This window comes from Bos indicus x Bos taurus, chromosome 29, assembly GCF_003369695.1.
Source record: "Bos indicus x Bos taurus breed Angus x Brahman F1 hybrid chromosome 29, Bos_hybrid_MaternalHap_v2.0, whole genome shotgun sequence".
Taxonomy (NCBI): Eukaryota; Metazoa; Chordata; class Mammalia; order Artiodactyla; family Bovidae; genus Bos; species Bos indicus x Bos taurus.
In genome coordinates this window covers 2,253,628-2,275,062 of record NC_040104.1, presented here as the reverse complement: position 1 = coordinate 2,275,062, position 21,435 = coordinate 2,253,628, and the positions used below count along the sequence as shown (strand labels likewise).

The window sequence follows — 21,435 nt, the reverse complement described above, 5'->3', positions numbered from 1 at the left end:
GGTGTCTCTGTAGCTGGGGTAGGGGAGGTCTCTTAAGATTGTCCAGCTGACCCTTAACTTTCCCTCCAAACCCACCCTGTGCCTTCCTGCAGCTCGCCCTTGGCCTCAGTCTCGGAGTCCTCCCTAAGCTGCCTCACACAGGAGCCCTTGGCCTGGCTGTTTCTTCCACCTCCGTGGCCACCACCTGCTGCCCAGGCTCCTGCCTCTCTCACTGGGCAATGCCGAGTCTCTCCACAGCCCTGCTGGGCCCCCTTGCCTCCCTGCCCACTCCAGTTCTCTCTCCATTCAGCAGCCAGAGTGATCTTTCCAGAAGGGAGACCTGAGCCTCACCACCTCTCTTCTCTCCCCAAGACTTTGCAGAGCTGACCCACACTGTACTTCATCCCCACCCTGGCCTGCAAGGCCACCCCGCCCTCGATGGGGCTGTCGAGCTCAGAAGTGCAGAACACAGGCCAGGGAGATTTGGGGGAAAGAGCAGTGGGTGGGGATGGGAGGGTCACAGAGCCCCCACCCAGGACAGCTGTGGGGGTGGGTGTCGCCCGCAGCGAGTGCGCAGCTCTGAGAGGGACCCGGGGTGGGGGGGGGGGGGCGCCGTGGGCAGAGGATGTGGAGACTGTGGTCTCCACTGTCTTGGCAACTGCGTCAGGCACACAGGGAGACCCCAGGCTCTTCGGCCCTCTCTGCATTCCTGTTCACTTCTGGGAGCAGCGTGGGGAGAGGGGCCTCCCGGGGAAGATGGGGCTGAGCTGGCCACGTGGCCCTGGGCCTCTCTGCTTTGGAGAGAAGCAGCTCTCTGGGAACCTGGCTGAGCTGAAGCTGGTCCCACCCTGAGACTCTCGGGGTGGGGAGAGCTGGAGGCAAGCCGTGGCTCAGAGCACCCTCGGCGGGTCCTGCACCCCTGGCACTTGGTGAGGCTCCCACCCCCTTGCCCTCCCGGCCCCCGCGTTGAGGAGAACTGGTGTTTCCTCCGGGACTGGCGGGGCTCTGGGCCCCATCCGCACTTCTGTGCTGGCAAAAGCAGGAGAATTAGCTCAGCGACTTCCTCCCTTAATCCCCCGCCCCCATTCTAAATGCCTCAGAATCGAGAGAAAAGCCCAGTGGACATTCAGAGCCTAATTCTCTTCAGCTGTGAGTGCGTGTGCGTGCGTGCACTCGGGCGCAGGGGCCCGCAAGGAAACCTTCTGAACCTCAAATATCAGTGCCGGAGGGAGCAGCCCTCACCAGGGATGGATGAGATAAACCAGATGCCCTCTGTCACATGGGGAGCCAGAGTCAAGGCCGCCAGGTGCCCAGGCTCTCTGCCCCACGCCCACCCCGCAGTCTTGAGGGGTGCCACACCCCCAGGGCCTCCAGGACCAGGGAGCCCCTGTGGCTGTTCCGGGCTGGGAAGGGACCTCAGTATAACCCGGCAAGGAGCTGGCCATGCCTGGCACTCCCTTGCTGAATTCTGCCCATGTGCCTAAGGCCAGCTCCAGGCTCCCCTCCCCCGCTGCCCGCCTGGCAGCCCCCAGTCTGTCCCGGGCTGGCCTGGAGTCTGCCCAGCCTCACAGGCTTCTTCAGCCAATTCCCACGTGTCTCTTGTCTCCCGACGAGACAACAAACCCCTCTCAGTATCGGACTGTTTTCCTCTCTGTCTCCCCCAGAGGACCGGGGGAGGCGGGGCCGGGGGGCGCACAACAGGTGCGCCGGGCTGGCGGCAGCACCGGCTGATTGACAGCGCCCCATGTGCGGCGAGGGGGTGAGGGCTGAGCACACGGAACCACCCTTCCCCAGGCCGTGTCAGAAAGGACAGCAGCGGGCTCCAGGCCTGGCTGAAACATGGCCCCGGGGAGACGCTCACACAGGCACACAAAATTGCGGTGCCCACGGCGTTCCTCCGCAAGCTGGTCTGTGAGGGGACAGTCCGAGGGCCTGTGGTCTCAGGGCCTGAGGTGAGAGGGCACATGGGTGCGAGCCCCGTCACGGGAAACCACGCACGCACGGATTCAGCCACTCCTGCAATGCGCCCCGCCCAGGCACACAATTAGAAGCCCATGTTTGTGAGGCATAAGGTCAAGTCAATTTTAAGGATTTTTAAAAATCAGTTTTCAAAACTTATGGTTCCCAAAGGGGGAAGCAGGGGAGGGATAAATTAGGAGTTTGAGATCAGCAGATAGAACTACTATATTTAAAATATATAAACAACAAGGACCTATTGTACAACACAGGGAACTATACTCCGTATCTTGTAATAACCTAGAGTGGAAAAGAATCCGAAAAAGAGCATATACACACACACATCTGAACCACGTTGCTGTACACCAGAAACTCACATAACCTTATAAATTAACTTCAGTGAAAAAACATCAGCTTTCAAGACGAAAGTCTAATCAACGTGCTTTGTCAGTCTTTGCTGGGAAGAGGTGGGCACCATTTTAAGTGGATTTGTTTTACATGACTTTTCATCTCATGCTTAACATCCTTGGATTAAAAGCAAACCCCAAACCAAGATCTAAAAGTTGGGAAAAAGCTGGCATTCATGAGTGACGACTAGAGGGGTCAAACCTGGTACTTCCTACGACAGAGCTAAGGAAAGCAACCCAGGGATCACCGGTTCTGACAAAGGAGAATATCCAGAGCACTTGGAGAATTTCTTTTCTGTCTTTCCTTCTGGAATGTAAACCCCACACAGGCAGGGATTTTTGTTCTGTAGAAATCTCTGAAATTGCTCTGAAGTCCTGGGGCTCCTGCGCCCCTGATATTTGGGGGTGGGTGGGGATGGACAGACCTCAGGGTGTCCGGGGAAGGGGCCCTACCTCCCACAGAGAGCTGTGGGAGGCCCCAGAGGCAGAGGTCTGAACCGGATCCTGCTTGCTCGGAGCAGGAAGAGCCGCTGCCTGGGGGCACATTGGGCCTGCTGTCCTTGCCTTGCTTTTCTGTGTGTTCCCTCTGTTCCTGTCTTGGCAGCTTTGTGAAGCTGGTAGCAACACCTCCATTTTCAAGTAGGGGTCTCAGCATGGCAGCTTGCGGCCCAGGATGCCAGTCCCTTCCCGCCACTCTTGGCCAGTGAAGAGGGTCACCCCTGGGGAGTGTGGACAACGAGGCAGAGCAGGCATAGGAGGCCAGAGAGTGGGGTGGCACCACTTGTGAGCCTAGACTCCAAGCCCCTGGAGCCTTCTCCATTGTCCCATTAGACTTTACTCATAAAACACAAGTTTCAAGATGAAATAATAATTTCAAGATGGTGACAAAAGAGTATTAAACTCAAAGCATGGGGCCCTCTGAGTACAGAGACCCTGGTGGTTGGTATTTGACCTCCCAGCAAGGGTGGATGACCCTCTGAATCAAGTGCTCCAACCTGGCTTTTGGCTGGGATGGAGATCAGGGGGCCAGGGAGATGGCCAATCTGGTCAGTTTCTGAAGATCCAAGAGCAAGCTGTCTATTCTGAAAAGACGAAACCATTTTCCCTTTCTTCTCTAGCCTGAATCACAAGATAAAACCAGACAGTCGCTCTTGGAGAGATTCCTGGCTCTTTTCAAAGCAGTTGAGATGAACGCCCTTGTTGCACGCCTTGGGTGTGGGGACAACTGCCCACTCAACCCTGGGTGGAAGGCCAGGGGTAACAACTTCGGAGAACACCCTTAGAGTTCCATGTCCCTAGACTGTTTTTGCAATTGGAATGGGAGGTTCACATTGCCCCAGGCTTGCTGGTAACACCTCAGCAGAGCAAGAGCTCCATGAAGACAGGGTTTCTCACTGAAGTTTTGGTAGGTGCCTGGCACCAGGGAGGAGCTCCATAGACATGAGGATGAAGGGATGGATGGAGGGAAGGATGGAGGGAAGGAAAGAGAGGGTGGGTGGATGGATGAGCCAATGGGTAGGTGAACAGACGATTGGGTGGTTAGGTGGTGGTGGGTGGAAGGATGGTTGGTAGGGGAGGCAATCAAGAGACAAAGCCAGGACCCCCCTTCAGGTTCTGGAGGACTAGGAGGAGAAGGAGGAGGTCTCATACAGAGCAGTCAGGGTCCAGGAGGAAGGCCAAACACGTGGGCCACCTCAGCCTTGCCAGCTCCCACAGGGTGGCCTGGGCAAGTCGTGGCGTCTTCCTCACAGGGTCTCCTGAAGACGAAGGAGCAGAGCTCCCAAGAGAGGTTCACCCCCAAGGGAGAGGGAGGTGCGCTCCCCGAGCAGCCACACGGGAGCCCGTGCACCCCGCTCACCTGCCCGCTCGGACCCTGGGGAGGGCTGCACAGAGGGCCAGACCCTTGTGGAAAGCCACAGATGTTCCTCAGGGTCACTCCGGGGTTCACGGCTACACATGAGGGGTAAGCTGGGCGCTGAGTGCGCCGCGGGCGGGGAACTGAATCCGATCGCAAGGGTGGACGCTCAGACCGCTGGGGTGGGGGTGGGGTGAAGGTGGGGGTGGATCAGCATAGCGTCTGGGCGGACTGGGCGGGGTGTGGCACGTGGCGCTGGGCTCGCCCGGCCAATGCGAGCCTGGGTGGCATCGGCATCAGCCCTCTCAGCCAATGGCAGAGCGCGGCACACCGCTTTCCACACCGCGGCCAATCCGCGCAGCGGCACGTGGCACGCCCGCCCCTGCAGGCTATCCAATCAGCTGCGGGGTGGCTGCCACATCTACCCCAGTCGGGGGCCACTGCAGCCACTCTGTAGACGGTCGCTGCGCCCTGCACGCGCAGCAGCTCGCGCAGCTGTCTCCTCCCAGCCGCGGGTCCCCTCAGTGCCGCGCTCTCTTCGCGGCCACGCTCTTCACGACTTGGCTCTTCTCAGGCCGCGGTCCTTGGGCCGCGCTCTGCTCAGGCTGCGCTCGTCTCTTCAAGATGCTCCTCTGGCCGCGCACTCCACAGCCGCAGTCACCTCAGTGCCGTGCTCCTCACGCCGCTCTCCCTTCAGCGCACTTCGCAGGCTGCGTTCTCCTCACCGAGAAGCCCCTCCGGCCGCGCTCCTCACGGCTGTGCTCACCTCAGTGCCGCGGTCTCCTCACCGAGTCGCCGCTCTGGCCGCGCTCCTCATGGCTGCGCTCCTCACGGCTGTGCTCACCTCAGTGCCGCGGTCTCCTCATGAAGACGCCCCTCTGGCGGCGCTCCTCACGGCCGCGCTCCTCACGGCTGTGCTCACCTCAGTGCCGCGCTCTCCTCACCGAGTCGCCGCCGCTCCGGCCGCGCTCCTCACGGCTGCGCTCCTCACGGCTGCGCTCACCTCAGTGCCGCGCTCTCCTCATGAAGACGCCCCTCTGGCGGCGCTCCTCACGGCCGCGCTCCTCACGGCTGCGCTCACCTCACCGAGTCGCCGCTCCGACCGCGCTCCTCACGGCTGCGCTCACCTTAGTGCCGCCGTCTTCGTGGCCACGATCTCCTCACAGCCGTCTGGGCTCACAGTGCTCTGGGCGTGGTCCGCCTGGCGGCGCGGGGACTGGCAATCGCCGACTAGCCGAGGTGAGCCCAGTGTCTCGTGGGTGGGTGGTAGGCGGCTAGGTCGCCACGGTCGCCCGGGCAGAGCCGGGCAGGCGCTCGCTGTTCGCTGTGCGCCTACGTGGGTGCGAGAACCGCGTCGTGCTTCCGAGTCAGGGACGCAGGATCGAGAATGGGAGGAGAGTCAGGGTCCGAGTCCAGGGCTGGACCTGTGTCTGGAGGCCACCTCGCCGTTCTGCTTCGGGGACCCAGGTCCGAGTCCCGGTCTCGGTGCGGGTCGGGGCTCCGAGTCCGTGATCGGATCGGGGTCTGTTCGCGCCTTAAGATCGGAATTCTGAGTCGCGTAGCTGAGTCCACCTCACGGCTCTTGCGTGTGGGCTCCGAGTCAGGGGTCGGAGTCCGCGACTGGAGTCCGCCTCACGGTCTACGTCGGTGATCTAAGGGGCCGAGGGCCTGGGACCGAACCCCGTTGAGTCCAGGGTCCGAGGCTGAGGCGGGGGTCAGGGTGAGTGTGTGGTGTCCGCCCTGTGGTTCTGGGCGCCCTGGAGGCCGAGTCGGGATCCGATTTCCATGGAAGCGCTCCAGGGCGGTCGTCCCAGTTGGGGATTCGAGCCCGAGGCAGGGATCTGCGTCTGGGTTGGGATTTGCGGCTGCGAGTCGGAGATCAGAGTTGCGGTTAGAAGTCCGGGCTGGGAATCCGAGCCAAGAGTTGAGGTCGAGGTTTCTAGGTGCAGTGGAAATTCTGAGTCAAAGGTCGGTCCCGATTTTGGGGTCAGGATCTCAGGTCCAGGTTGGGTTGGGGTGGGGTGGGAGGAGGGAATAGAAATTGTGGCCACAGAAGTTGTGGCGATGGAGGTTGATGACTCAGGTCAGGGGTTTCAGTGTGGGCAGTAGCTGGGACAGTCTCACTGCCACCCCCCACTGCTCCTCTGGTGCCTTTTCTGTAAAATAGAGGTTAAGTGCCTTCCCATAGGACTGTTCTGGGGATGAGAGAGAATCATTCATCCACACAGAATACTTTTGACCTAGATTGAGTGTTGCAAAGTACAAGAATGTTGCTAGTAATAGTAAAAACTACATTTGAGGTGTGTTTCCCAGTCCCTTTCCTGGTTGCCTCACGCCTGTCTGGGCAGAGAGCTCCCAGAAGGGACATTTCTGGTCTGTTCTCCACTGCCTAACCAGGAGCCTGATATACAACCTTGCTCAGGCAATACTCCTTGAAGGAAAGCAGGCAGGCAGGATTAACCAGATTTCTATGGTGTCTCAAATGATCCATTTCTGCACCTGTTTTCCAGATACTCACTAGGAGAAAAATTTAAGGATTGAGTTGCTTGATTACAGTTCTATTTTAATGTGTTTCCAAACATGTTGAAGAGAAAAGTGGGCCTGTTTCAGGATTTATGCTCCAGCTAGAGGGATCTTTTTAAATTGTGAATCAGAGCATGTCCAAATTCAAATAAGGAAAGCACAGGAAAATTATGAACTATTTCCCTTATTAACATAGGTGCAGAACTCCCATGTACAGCATTAGCTAACTGAATCCAACAGTATATTAAACAATTCTTAAACAAGTGGGATTTCTCCTCGGAATGCAAATATGATCCAGTATCAGAAATTCTATCCATGTAATTCACCACATTAAGAAACTAAAGGAGAGAAACCATATGGTTCTCAATAGAGGCAGAAAAACTATATGATAAAGCTTAATGCCTTTTATGATTTGGGGGAGGGCACCATTAACTAGCTAAGACTAGAAGGGAACTTCCCTAAACTGATACAAGTCATATACAGAAACTTTACTTTTCAACAAACTCAACAGAGAAAACGAAAGTGTATAGTTCCTTTAAGATAAGGAGTACACTTGGGATGCCATCCTGGCCATCCCCCAGTACAGGAAAAGCAAAGGAAATGTAAGGAGAGAGCTAAAGAGAAAGACAAAACTGCTGATCGAAGTTAGATTGTTTGTGTCAGGGTTCTTAAACATTTTTGTTTTAGGACCCTTTGTACTTTTAAAAATTACTGAAGTCCCTAAAGAGCTTTTGTTAATATGGGTTGCATCTGCTGATAGTTACCTTAGAATTTAAAACTGAGAAATGCTTAAAACATAGGATAGTACAAGCACATATTCCAGTGGGGTCCTGCTGCCTCTGGAAAACTCTTTAACTTTTTGAGAGTAGAAACAGAAGAGGCAAACGTTGTCTGAGTAGTATCATGAAAATAGTTTGGGCTCTGAGAAAGCATTTCAAGGGGCTCTCTGGGGGTCCTTGGACCACACTCCGAAAACTACTGAGCTACATGGGAAAAAAAAATTCAACTTTAGGCTCTAAAAGAGACTTCAGCAAAGTTTTTGGATATAAGATCAATGTACCCCCTGCCCAAAGCATTTTTCTTTAGCTGGTAGTGAATAATTTAAAAGCATGTTAGCAGCTAAGGTAGAAATTAGTATAGCAGCAAAGTTTATATTAGGTCTTTGGAATTAACAAAAAAGGCTTTTATGAAGAAAATTTTAAAATTTAATTGAAGGATAAAATTTTATTGAAGATCTTTGATACGGAGAGACATTCTGTCCTCTTGGATGGGGCAGTTTAGCACTAGAGAGATGTCAGGTTTTTCCAAATCTGTAAACTCAATACAACTCTGGTTAAATTTCTAGTTGGAGCTTTTGAGGAACTTGACAAACATATTCTAAAGTGTATGTGAAAGAAAAAGATCTACAAACACCAAGTGAACTTTGGAAAAGGAGAACAGAGAAGGCCTTGTACCAGCAGATCCTGGGGCATATTCCAAGCCTCAGTAATTGGAATGGTGGGAGACAGAGGCCCAGAAGAAACTTCAAAGGCAGCCCTGCATCTAAAGGGAGGTGGCATGAAATAGAGGTGGCACCACAGACTATTGAGAAGATGGTATTGGGAAAGTTAGCCCTAAATGGAGAAATGTAAGTGTGGATTCCTATGTGATCCCCTGGAAAAACAGGCTCCACAGGCACTTAAAGATTTACAACTAAAAAGTACTTGACATTTGTGTAGTAGGAGGAAACTATGAAGAATTTCATGGCGCAGGGTGGCCTTGGGATCTTATTCAGGACCCGGAAAGCACAAACCTCAAGACTAAAATTTATGAACTTGAATACATGCTAATTATCTGTTAAATAAATCCATCATGGCAAAGGTCAAAACTATTTTCATAATAGTGTCTTCCCTTTTTTCGCTCTTACTTGCATTACTCTGCTCAGGTTATAGATGACATATTACAAGATATTTGAGACAAATATAATTGATGAGGAGACAATGGCTAAAATACACCAAAAGTCTCACAAATCAATAAGAAAAAGACAAAAAGCCCCAAAGAAAAGTGGGCAAAATATATTAGTTGACTTTTTGCAGGAGGGTTAACAACTATGTGAAAAGACGCTCAAGCTTATCAATAATCAGATAAAGGCAAACAAAAGCAATAGATATTCATTTGAGAAGAATTAGAAAGTAGGATAATGCCAGTGTTGGCAGAAATGCAGGAAACAAGCCTCCTGTGTGTTGCAGGTGGGAATAGAGACAGGCACAGGCATTCTGGAGAGCCATCCAGCACTTCTTCCTTAAATAAAATATTCAATACCTGCAACCTAGCAGTTTCCCTCCCGGGTAAACAGTGAGAGCAGTTCTCACCAGAACAAGGGGCTGTGTGTGTGCATACTCTGTGCAGCCTGGCCTGTGGGGGTGGGGAGTTGGAACCTGGCGCTGTGGCTACTAGGAAGGACTGGATGTACACCTCACAAAATGGAGACGTGTGCACACGTGACACTGAGGGACACAAATGCCGAACAGAACAAGGGCCTCAATATACAGTTCTGTATTTAAATCACAATTACGCACCATCCAGACATGCAAGAAGACACTACATGCATCACCAGGGCACGTGCGCACAGTGATAAATAAATTACCCTGGAGCAGCTGTTTACAGTGGAAGGAGAGGAGGACAGAGAACAGCTTTAAATAGAAAATCAAAAAGAACACAGGGATGCCTCCCACAGACCGTTATGGGGTGACAGTGTTTCATGAATTTAGGGCTGTGAATAATCCCATGTCCTATGCAGTAGAGTCCCCAAAGCCAAGAACAAACGAATGAATGTGTGTCCTATACCTCCTCTACCAGGCATCCTCAGTAGCTTCTATTTTCAGGAAATTAAATTCAAATTCCATGAGGCTTTACAAGATCTGCCCTGCCTACTGTCTTTCTCCCTCTCTGAGCTCCCATCACACCAGCCTTCTACCTATTTCTCCAACCAGCCAAGTGCCTCAGGGCCTTTGCACCAGCTACTTCTGCCTGGCTCCTTCTTCCCTGTGATCTTCCCATTACAGTTTCTTCTCCTCCTTGAGGTATCACCTGAAATGCTGCTTGTCAAAGAGACCTCTGCCATTTTAGTTGGCCCCTCCAGGCACTTGCTAGGTGACCACTACATTTCAAGCTTCTGTAGGCATAGACTACGCCACAGTATTTTCTGTCCTTAGGCATCTACTTATTTGTTGCCTGCTGGTCTCCTCCACCGGAAGGGAGGCCCCATGAGAGCGTGTCTGTCTTTTCTACAGGGTCTGCACACGGCGGGGTACGTCATGCATTTCTGTTGAATGGCTTCATTGATTTGTTGAATGAAGGAAGAGGCCAGGCCAGGAAAGTGTGCATCCATTTTCAGAACGCAGTGAGAAAGTACACAGCATGTCAGAATCTCAGCCCCACAGACCAAGGGTTTCTTAACTGCCATACTGGTGACATTTGGGGCCAGATCATTCTTTCTGGTAGGGGGGCTGACCTTTGTCCTTTGGCTATCATAGGATGTTTAGCAGCTTGCCTGGCCTCTACATCCAATAGATACCAGCAGCACCTCCACACTTGTAATTGTCAAATATGTCTCCAAACATTGCCATATATCCCCTGGGGGGCACCCTAGGTGAGTCCTGCTGTGTGAGACTAGCTCTGGGGGCCGGGCTGATCTCTGATCTGGCCCTTTAAATGAAGCAAGCCCTGACCTACATCCTGCCATATCCATCATACACAGTTCACCCTCTCCTGAGACCCTGACCCAGGCTCGGCCAATTGGAGAACGCCCTTCCCTGGCTAACGGTGTAATTCTAGGTTGGCAGGTGCCTCCATCCCAAGGCTGTGGGCTGCCACCTGGGGCTTTAGTTGGAACTGTCTTTAAGCTGCAGTCCCTAAGCCATTTCTAGCATAGGCACCTGTGACTTGTTTAAATTAGAGGTGACCTAGGTAGAGGCTGAATGGCCCTCTCACCTTTTCCAGTTAGCACAGACTGATGAGTGATTAGCTCTTGATAGACAGCAGACCCAGAAGATTTGCAATAAGCCCTGTGAGGAGGAGGCATCTGAGGGGGCTTCAGAGCAGGCCTGGTATTGGTGGGGCAAGGGGGCGGGACTGGCCCCCAGCACTGTCCTTCCTTCTCGAGCCATTGCTGTGTTCCTCCCTGCTGGCAGGCCCTACAGAATTGGGTCACTGATGGGCACCTGGATGAACCAAAGTTCTGATCAGATCAGGATGGTACAAGAATCCCAGAACTGGAGTTTGTACCTGCTCCCCAGCCGCTCCATCTGGGGAACTAAAGCCTTATCCTGGGAGCCTTTCCTTGGGCTGGGTGAGGCCCTTGTTTGCAATTTAAATGTGGCCTCCTTTATGGAAGAATCTTTGCTGCTTCGAAAAGCTTTGGGCTAGGACTCACCCTCCCCAGCAGCCAGGCTTTAGCCTGGAGAAGAAACTGATCTAATAGCCTTTTCTCCTGCTAATTGTAGCAATTAGTGTTATAGAATGAGGACTCCCCGGGGGGCCAGTGCCCTGCACACAAGCCTATCTCCAGCTCAGGCCCACGCCCAACTCCTCAGGCCATTGCCCAGACAGAGGGGGCCCCTACCAAGGCTCTGGCTGGGCTTCAGGGTAGAGATGGGGGTGGGAGAGAGGGCCAGGGCCATTTGGTGCCCAGGCCAGCTGTGGTAAGTGTGCACCAGAGCAGTTCAGTCCAGAGGCCACATAGGTGACCCTGGGCTGTGAATAGGGCCCGATGGGAGCAGAGAGCCAGATTGTGTCTGCCTGAGTGTATGTCCAGGAGGGCAGAGGTGAGGAATAGCTGATGGTGTGACAGGAAGTAGTCTTGGGGCAAATTACTTTTATAGAGTGGGGAGCCATTTCCCAGTGTGGCCCACTTGCTCCCTCCAACAAGGGAGCCCCTCTTCCTTCATTCCGCTTGCTTACGGAGCCTGTTTCTGCTGTGCTGTTCTGGGACATTGTAGCAGGCCCCCGCAGAGCCCGCCTGCACTCCAGGCCATATACAGCAAGTGTTCTGCCGCCTACACAGCACTTGCCCAGGCAGTAGATTCTGTCTGAGAGTCAGGGCAGCCATCATTGCCATTTTATAGATTGAGTCATTGAAAAGATCTTTGTTGAAAACTCACCAGGCAGTCAGAATTCGATAGGAACAGGAACTGAGCAGCCCCTGTGCTCATGGGGCTTGTGGTCCAGTGGGCAGAGAAGCTGCCCACTGTGTGCATTTGTGTTTTACAGCATCCCGAGGGGAGTGCTCTGAGGGTGGGAACACACAGGGGTTTCATGACAGGGGCCACCTGGAACAGGGTCTGTACCAGGAATTAGTCTGGGGTTCTAAAAGTTCCCTTGGGGAAATGGGGGCGGAGCAGCTGGACAAGAGCTGAAGGCAAAGGGCCCCCTGGTGGAGGGAGCCCGTGAGCCAGAAGGTCCAAAAGAGGCCAGACATGGGAAACAAGCGAAGAGGAGGGAGCTGTAGGTGGAGGCTGAGCCAGCTAGGCCACCCTGCTGCTGACTTTGGCCTTGTTCTAAGAGTGCTGAGAGCCACTGAAAGGTTCCACATAGAGAGTGGCCCACTGGGATTCTCATTCTGAAATGATCCCCCTCCTCTGAGTGGAGAAGGTACTGGAAGGGGACAGAGGCCCTGCAATGCTAGAGACTGTGGCCTGCCTGGGCAGGGGTGAAGGGAGCAGAGAGAAGCAGAACTCTTCCAAAGATCTCAGGGTGAAAACACTCTGGCCTGGTGTTGGACTGACTTGGGCAGCTAGGAAGGGGAAGTGCTGGGAATGATTCTGGGGTTTCTGGCTTTCATGGTAAGGGTGGATGGTAGGGATCTTTGTGGGAGCAAACAGTGTCTTGGTGCTGTGAAGTGTGGAAAGACAGAGATTGTGGAAAGACACTGTGGGGCTGGTGACTGGAATGTAGGTCTGAAGCGCGAGGGCCAAACTGAAGACACGTTTTGGAATCAGGGACCCACAGACAGTGCTGGAAGCTGCAGGTGCTGCTCAAGGAAGTGTTTTGGAGAGCAAAGGGAAGCCAGTCCTGAGGAGCTCAGGTGTTAACCACCAGGCCAGAAGGGAGAGCCTATAAAGAAGATTGAGGATAGAACCACAGTGGTGCAGGAAAGCCAAGAGACCAGGAAGAGGGGAAGGTCACCTGCCCAGGGACTGTGTCCCCTGCAGAGCCCAGACTGAAATCAGAGTTCCTGGTCCTCTGACCCTTGGCAGTGGATGGCCACTGGCCTAAAAATGGCCCTGCTGGGATGCACCTCCAGCCAGTGTGGCTCTCTGCTGGCTGCCTTTCCCCAGGACAGACAAGGAGAAACCCCCTTCCCCAAAGGCCTTCCTCCTGTCTCATTTCACTCCTGGAATTGTGGGAATAAAGAGCCTTTCCCTGCAGCACGTGCGGGAAGAAGCTGGGTTGACTCCTGCAGGGAGGCCTCGTCCTTGCTGAGCTATTTCATAACCTCAGAAGGGTGGAAAATCCCCCCAATCTTAACGCAAAGCCAGCAAGCTGAAAAATGGCCTTGAATAGGCTGAGATGAGAAAACAAAGAGGCTGTCAACATCAGAGTCTTGGAGGGGGCAGGGGGCTTCAGCAGACCCCACGCAGACAGCAGTTTCTCGGCTTTAATGCCCAGCCTCAGAGACCCAGCTAGGGACAAGCCTTCGGGGCGGGGGGAGGCGGGGGTGGCCATGGCCCTTCAGCTCAGCCTTCCTGATTAACAGTTCAAACAACCTTCAAAGGCTTAAAAGGGGTTAACTGCAGGGCCTCCAACTCCTCCGCTTGCTAATTTTTAAACGCAGCTGAGCAGAGTTCTGAGTGCCCCTCCCGAAAGGCCCTTAGAGGGACTCTGCGCAGCCCCCGCCCCCTGGTGTCGCCAGGAATCTGTGTACATCTAGAACAAAGGCTCCCATTCCCTCCCTCGTCCAGCTTGTTCTGATGCCTAAGACCAGACTTCACCCCAAAGCCTCTGCCCTGCATCCAAGCCTGGACTTGAACATGTGGCCATGACTCCCAAATGAACCTTTGAGATTAGCTTAAAGGAGCTGAGACCTACACCCAGGTGAAACCTGGATGGGAGTAGTGACTTGGACCCCTGTGTCCCCAGAGACTAGTTCCCAGCAGTGGGAAAGCAGCAGCCTGGGATTCAGGGCCATAGGGAGAGTGCTCCCACAGCCTGAGGTCCACAGTCTCCCCTGACACCCCTGCCAGGCTGAACCCCCCTGCAGGCTATAGCAATGGGATGGAAGCTGCTCAGAAATTCTCGCGGACGCTCCTCACACCCGTCTACCCTCACACACACTAACTCATGCGCTAAAACACATGCCTGCTTTGCCTGGGACCTACTCCTTGACAAGGCCTGGGGTTCTGTCCCCTCTTCATGTTGCCTCTTGCCCAGCCCCTGGCCCCTGTGGCACCTTCTTCATGATGGAAGCCAAGATCCTGCCAGGCCCAGGGGCTGTTCCCAAGGTCCTAGGGCCTGGCTTCTGCTCTCACATTGCCTCATTCATAGCCTCCTAGTACAGGCACATGTCACCCGAAGACCAGTCACGCCTGCAGCACCAGCCCTCTGTAACTGTGAAGTGCCTTAACTTCGTTGTCGACTGCATTTAATCTCAGAACAACCGCACAGGGAGGGAGGTCCGTGCGGATGCAGCAAAAACCATCTTGGCCACACGGAGTGATTTTCTTGAGACCACTGGGCACTGACACAGCAGGATTTCTGAGGAGACCAGCCTTCCCCAAGCTCTCCTGGCTGGGGAGGGCATAGGCCTTTGCCAGGCTCCCTGTCCTGATCTTGGGGGAGAGAGGGGCACTTTCAAACATTTCTCGCTGGAGAACCAGGCTGAGAGAGGGGAGGGGAGTGGCAGGGCCAGCCTTTAGACTCAGGGGCCTCCTCAGCCTGTCCTCAGGCAAAGACCTCCCAGGCAATCGAGTCCCTAGGCCCGCTGAGGCCTGCCACTGCTATCGTTGTTGGGGAGGTGGCCTCGGAGCCCAAGAGGCCTTCCCTGCACATGTGTGGGTGCGAGCCCAGAGAGATGCCCAGGGCCCCAGCTAGGCACCTGGGAGGGCCAAGTGCCACCCTGATGAGGCATTGCTTCCCTTCCTGCATGGGCTACTCAGAACCAAATGTCACCCCTCACCTGGCTTCCCCATGGGACTGTGCCCACCCCAGTGCATGGGGATGCCATCTCCTGCAGCTGCTTCCCTGACCCTGGCTGCCTCGGCCGGCTGTTCATGCCACTGCCCCTGCCGCCCCTGCTGCCAAGGCTGCAGGCCACTTCCTGGCTTCTTGTGCTCCTTAAATGTCTGGATATCTGAGAATTCAGAAGGTACCCATGCTAACCAATTTCTGAGTCATTTATTGATTCATCATTCGTTCTGTCCCTCTTGTGCAGGCCCACTGCTGGGACATGGGGGCCATCAGATGGGGGCGCCCCTCTGTGAGCTCCTGGGCTGGCAGACAGTACAAAGGAGCAGATCACGAGCTCCAAGGTGGAGCCTGCTGGCCCCACACTGGTTATGGTCAGGTTGGGTGGTCAGGGAGGATGGTTCTCCAGCACCTTCTACCCCTTGGGCTCGCTCTGAGGACATCAGTGCCTGGGGGGTGGGCAGAGCAGAGGGCAGGGGTGTCTGAGGGCCTGTGTCCTTGGCTGCCCCTCCCTCGCTCTCCCCATCCCAAGGCAAGTCTTCCTCTAAGACCCACCTAAGGCCCCTTCTTCCCAAGGCTGCCAGAAAGGTCCCTTGCTGTTAGGGGGGATCCCAGGAATGGCATTGAGTCCCAGGGTCGGGTGGGAGATTATCTCTGCAGGGGCTGATAGGAATGTCCCCTAAGGGCTGACTTCAAAGCCACTCTGCCTACCCCTGTGCATCAAAGTCAACAAGCTGAATTGTTTGAACATTAAAAGGGGTGGGGAGAGTCACCTCTCCAGCCACCTGCATCTCCACAGTGTTGCCCTCAGGATCTCAAAGCCCTTTCTGCACAGGCTGGTGGGGGCCAGACCCCCGGACTCCCAGGCAGATGAGCCACTACTACAGGGAGGGCGAACTGCCCTTCAGGCTTCTGCTGAAGGTCCGCATGCCTCCAGGGTTCCCATCTGGGCCCTGCCCCTGCCATTTTCTCAGGTTCTTCTAGAGAGTTGACCTGCTCCCCAACCTACAGCTGGAAGGAGCAGAGAGCAGGGCCCCCTCCCCTCCCCAGCTTGCCTCAAGACCTTGCTGCATGAACTTCGGCCTACCCGCTGCCCTGGGGCACCTCTCCAGGGTGGCTGGGCCTGGTGGGCTCTTGGGGACCTTAGAATGTGTAGGTGTGACCTGCCAGGACAGCACAGCATTGTCACACAAAACAGCTCCAGGCCACTCAATTTAGATGCCAGTTCTAGTACAGATGAGGTACGTGTCATTGAGCAGGTCACCTAATCTCTCTTTGCCTCATTTTCCTTATCTGTGAACCAGAATTAAAACTAGCAGGTACCTTCTGGGGTTATTGGGCTGGTTAAAAGGCTGCCTCCTCCCCAGTGTTCAGGAGAGCACCTGCCTTGTTAGCAGGGAGCATGCAGAACGGTGGCACTAGGGCCAGCAGGCCTGGCTCTGTGAGCTCTGCCCTCCGCCCAGAGCTGGTGATTTGCTGAGGGCACACACACAGACTGGGGCCTGGTGCTGCGTGGAGGCCTGGCAAATGGCAGCAACTACTGAAGTCTTTTGGGACGTTCCCCAGACGTGAGAGGAAGGCCCCGAGGAGGCCATTCGAGTGGCGGTGCCTGGATTGTCCAGAGGCCTCAGTTCCCCTGTCTAGACAGAGACTCATCATAGCATCTCACTCCCTGATCAGACAGCCCAGGAGGGTGAGTGGGCGTGTTTTTGGTGGTCTCAGGGCACCCCTTCCTTCCCTCTTTCCCAGGAACTCTCTGCCCAGGCTGGGGTTTTTCCACCTGGCCTCATTCCCCACCCCCTAGGTCCCCCGCCTGACCCCAGCATCCCCAGGCCCCAGAAGCATGGCTGCTCGTTGCAGCCCAGTGAGCATGTGTGCTCAAGCCCAGAGGGGCACTGACCCCTCCCTCACACGGGGACATCAAAGGGAAGCAGGAAGCAGCGAGCGGCTGACCCCTGGCGGGTGGGGAAAGTGCAGGGTCACAGCTCAGCCGGGGCCCAACGGCTGGGGATTTTCCATCCCACCAGGATTTCCGCAGGACACCCCAACTACAGCCCGAGAGACTCCTTGGGAACCAGGGTCTGGACTGGAAGCCCCTGTCCTCAGTCTCTCTGTGACTTGCTGGCTGCTGGCCCAGACACGTCAGAACTCTGTACCCTGGGCTCTGGGACCTGGCTGGGGAGGGAAGGCCACAGACTGAGCAGAGGGCCTGAGAAGAATGGAGAAGGGAACCTGCTGCTCCCCGGCTAGTCATCCCTCCTTGATTGGGGTCAGGGGGTCAAGGCCACTGAGTAGGCTGTGTCAGAGGGTGGACCATACAAACAGTCCCGAGTCCCAGGTTCCCAGGAAGCCCTCTGGAATACTCTGCAGCAGTCCCAGTGCAGGCAGGGGCGCTGTGTGGACCACTGGGCTCACGGGTGTGTATCTGCTGACCAAAGCCTTCTGCACAGTGTAGCGCTGAGGGCAGCTGTGGGCAGGCTGGGCTCTCCCAGCCTCAACCCGAGGCCATGAGGCCTGGGAATCCGGTACCCTCGACAGTCACTGTACTTGGTGAACAGTCTCTCCACTGCAGTTTGTGGGCTATGATCCACTTGATACACCGTGATAAGGGCATCTGTGTCACTCCCTGGCACCCTGTCCCCAGCTGAGACTACCATGTCTTCACCCCAAGTTATTGCTCCTGCCTCAGCAAGCCAGCCCTGGCCCTGTCCTTGCCTTCATTCACCAGAAGGATGAACCAGGCATGCCACGGGTCACGAGGACCCTCATGGACCTGGGTTGGCCTCTAGGCTGGTGACTGGACTGATATACGCCAGGGACCTCTGGCTGGAGAAACTGCCCCTGAGTCCTTTGTTTGTCCTGTGGGAGTGGGCAGAGGAGTGCTTGCGCCAGAGGAGCTGCGGTTCTGTGGTTGGAGGCCAGCGGTCCCGGGCTGAAGACGGGGCTGAGTAGGACACCCCAGTCTTGAACAAGGGTTTGCCATCTGAGTGGGGACCCACATTTAGTCCAGCAGCCACAGTCTATACAGCCCAGAGCTCGGCCTAGGAGCAGGCGTGTCCGTGTGCAAAGTGCTGGCAGCCAGGCTCAAGATCCAATTACAGCAGCTGTCTCACAGGAACGTGCTGCCCAGGGCTGGGAGCTGTTGTTCCGGGGCTGCGAGGAGACTCAGTGCTGGGCCAGGTGGGGTGTCCATTGCTGGGAATTGTTTCAAAATAATCACAGAAACTTGGCAGGCAGGGACTCTGCACGTGAGGGGCCCAGTCTCCTTATGGGACCCATGTCCTGCTGATGAGTGTGCTCCTCCCCTGGCCAGGCACAGTGTGCTGTGGTCTGGGGCCTGGCTTCCCAGCCCAGTGACATTATCGGGAGAGGCATGTCTGCTCCCTGCATCACAGGGCCTTAGAGTCAGACAGCGAGACTGGAGCTGGTTATCGGGGGGCTGGATGGGCAGGCACAGCTGTGTTCTCAGGAAAGCATAGAAAACCCCAAAAGTGAGGGAGCGAGATGGGGCAAAGGATGATTTACCATTGACATAGGCTTGCTAGAGGTGGGCCCAGCACACTTCTCTACTCTCCCATCCCCTGGGTGGGTGAGAGTCAGAGGGGCCTAGGGCAGACCCCACCATGATTCTCACTAGAGTGAGGCACAGAGTATGCAGGCTGGTGGCGAGTGGGCCAGGACTGGTGCAGGCTTGTCCATAAAGAGGACGTTTGGCTTAGCCCAAGTGATGGTGTGCTCATTCACGTAGAGCCAGACATCCTGCAGTGTGAAGTCAAGTGGGCCTTAGGAAGCATCACTACGAACAAAGCTAGTGGAGGTGACGGAATTCCAGTTAAGCTATTTAAAATCCTAAAAGATGATACTGTTAAAGTACTGCACTCAATATGCCAGCAAATTTGGAAAATTCAGCAGTGGCCTCAGGACTGGCAAAGGTCAGTTTTCATTCCAATCCCTAAGAAGGACATTGCCAAAGAATGTTCAAACTACTGCACAATTGCACTCATTTTGCAAACTATAGCAAGGTAATGCTCAAAATCCTTCAAGCTAGGCTTCAACAGTAGGTGAACCAAGAACTTCCAGATGTAGAAGCTGGATTTAGAAAAGGCAGATGAACCAGAGATCAAATTGCCAACATCCTCTGGATCATAGAAAAAGCAGGAGAATTCCAGAAAAACACTTACTAGTTCTAAAATTGACTGCATGAAAGCCTTTGGCTATGTGGATCACAACAAACTGGAAAATTCTTAACAAGATGGGAATACCAAACCACCTTACTTGCCTCCTGAGAAACCTGTATGCAGGTCAAGAAGCAACACTTAGAACTGGACATGGAACAATGGAATGGTTCAAAATTGGGAAAGGAGTACAACAAGTCTGTATATTGTCACCCTGCTTATTTAACTTATATGCAGAGTACATCATGAGAAATACCAGGCTGGATGAAGCTCAAGCTGGAGTCAAGATTACTAGGAGAAATATCAGTAACCTCAGATATGCAGATGACACCACCTTAGTGGCAGAAAGTGAAGAGGAACTAAAGAGCCTCTTGATGAAGGTGAAAGAAGAGAGTAAAAAAGCTGACTTAAAACTCAACATTCAAAAAACTAAGATCATGGTACCCAGTCCCATCACTTCATGGCAAATAGATGGTGAAACAATGGAAACAGTGACAGACTTTATTTTCTTGGGCTCCAAAATTACTATGGATGGTGACTGCAGCCCTGAAATTAAAAGATGCTTTGCTCCTTGGAAGTAAAGCTATAACAAACCTAGATAGCATATTAAAAAGCAGAGACATCACTTTTCTGACAAAAGATCCATATAGTCAAAGCTATGGTTTTTCCAGTAGTCATGTACGGATGTGAGAGTTGGACCATAAAGAAGGCTGAGTGCCAAAGAATTGATGCTTTCGAACTGTGGTGCTGGAGAAGACTCTTGAGAGTCCCTTGGACAGCATGGAGATCAAACTAGTCAATCCTAGCAGAAATCAACCCTGAATATTCATTAGAAGCACTGATGTTGAAGCTGAAGCTCTAGTACTTTGGCCACCGAATGCAAAGAGCCAACTCACTGGAAAAGACCCTGATTCTGGGAAAGATTGAGGGCAAGAGGAGAAGGGTACGACAGAGGATGAGATGGTTGAATGGCATAATCAACTCAATGGACATGAGTTTGAGTAAACTCTGAGAGATAGTGAAGGTCAGGGAAGCCTGGTGTGCTGCAGTCCATGGAGTCAAAAAGAGTTGGACGCAACTAAGCGACTAAACAACAATAAGGTGATGGCCCAACCCCCGGTGAGTCGGGAGATGACTAGAAGTATCCTGGCCCACCCTGCCTGGGAGTCCTATTCCAAAGGAAGGCCAGCTGAAACCACAAGCACCATTGTGCAGATGGCATCATAGCACCAGCGGGCAGGGACCTGCTTCCATAAGCCCCAGACCCAAAAGCCCAAAGCCTATGTGAGGCCTTTGGAATTGTAGTGCCTAGGCAGAGGTTGTGGGGGCCTGTGGCCTCTACTGCCTGCATGGGCTCATCCTCCCACCCCACACGGAATGACACCAACCCACCTTGCAGCTGCCAGGCTCAATATCTGTATGGCTCCTGCCACTGCACAGTGGGGCCAGGGTCCCATGCCTCAGTGTGAGCAGCCCTCTGGTGTAAGGCATGCTGTGTCTTGGGTGTGATGTGTCAGGGCATGCATGCTGTGGGATTTGAGGACTGAAGACATGCTCTTGCGAGCTGCGCTGGCTGTCACACGTAGGGGAACATTCTGTCCAGATGGGGACCCTCTCCAAGGCAACCCCTTCCCTGTCTGTTCAGGCCTGACCATTAGACCCTCTGTATCCACTGGACTCCATACCCCTACCTCCAGTTTTCTGTACTTCTCACAGTTCTCACAGGTTGTCCCAGGAGGCATATACGTCAAATCCAGGAAATATGAGTGAGGCAGGGCTGGAAATTGTAAATGCAGAGCAGCAGAACTTGGAGATGGAAGCCATTTCACTTCTTAGTCACCTGCTGCACATGCAGGACACCAGCACACACCTAGTGTGTTTGGTGTGTAAGGAACACAGTCCTGCTTTCTGTTACAGACAGACTCTCTGCAAAGCTTCACCTGTATCTCAGACTACTCTCTGAAGGCTGGTCCAGGGCTTGCCCTGTGGGGGAGACTCCTAGCCATGCCTGTGGCTGGAGAAGTCTGCTTGGGAGGGTGGGAAGCTTGCCTCACTTTCTAGTAAGCAGGCTGAGCTGAGGGGCTCCTCCCAGGTCCCTCCACCAAAACAAGCTCTCAGCTGGCCACCAGCTTCCAGCCAGGCCAGTGAGCCTGCTCTTCTAGGAAAGCTTGACCTGAACTCTGGTGCAATAGACAAGGGACATTCTTCTCTGCCAAGAACTCACTTCAGAGGCACCGAGAAAGCAGATCTGTTGCTTTTCCAACCCTGACTATGGCAAAGGAGGGAGAGAAGGGATGTCACCTAGAAAGTTCTGGAACACAGTCTGTTTACCACATGAGTATGTTTTCCATTGAAAGAGAATGCTGCTGGGTCACTG

The 21,435-nt window shown here is 54.1% G+C and overlaps 2 protein-coding genes across 3 annotated transcripts in view; one reads left to right on the top strand and one right to left on the bottom strand.

The window, feature by feature from the left end:
* The window catches only part of KCNQ1 (potassium voltage-gated channel subfamily Q member 1), a 381,610-nt gene that overhangs the window by 144,160 nt on the left and 216,015 nt on the right, over positions 1–21,435 (bottom strand). The window lies entirely within an intron of this gene.
* On the top strand, positions 3,068–8,590 carry LOC113885974. The gene is made up of 2 exons (XM_027531886.1): positions 3,068–5,436; positions 8,066–8,590. The coding sequence occupies exons 1-2, from the start codon at positions 4,470–4,472 to the stop codon at positions 8,110–8,112; spliced, it is 1,014 nt and encodes a 337-aa protein (XP_027387687.1). The 5' UTR covers positions 3,068–4,469; the 3' UTR covers positions 8,113–8,590.

Excerpts from the sequence above, each read along its gene's own strand:
- LOC113885974 (XM_027531886.1), top strand. The coding sequence starts at position 4,470 with ATGCGAGCCTGGGTGGCATCGGCATCAGCCCTCTCAGCCAATGGCAGA. Across the intron at positions 5,437-8,065 it reads GCAATCGCCGACTAGCCGAG|TTGGAGCTTTTGAGGAACTT; the intron begins GTGAGCCCAGTG and ends TTAAATTTCTAG.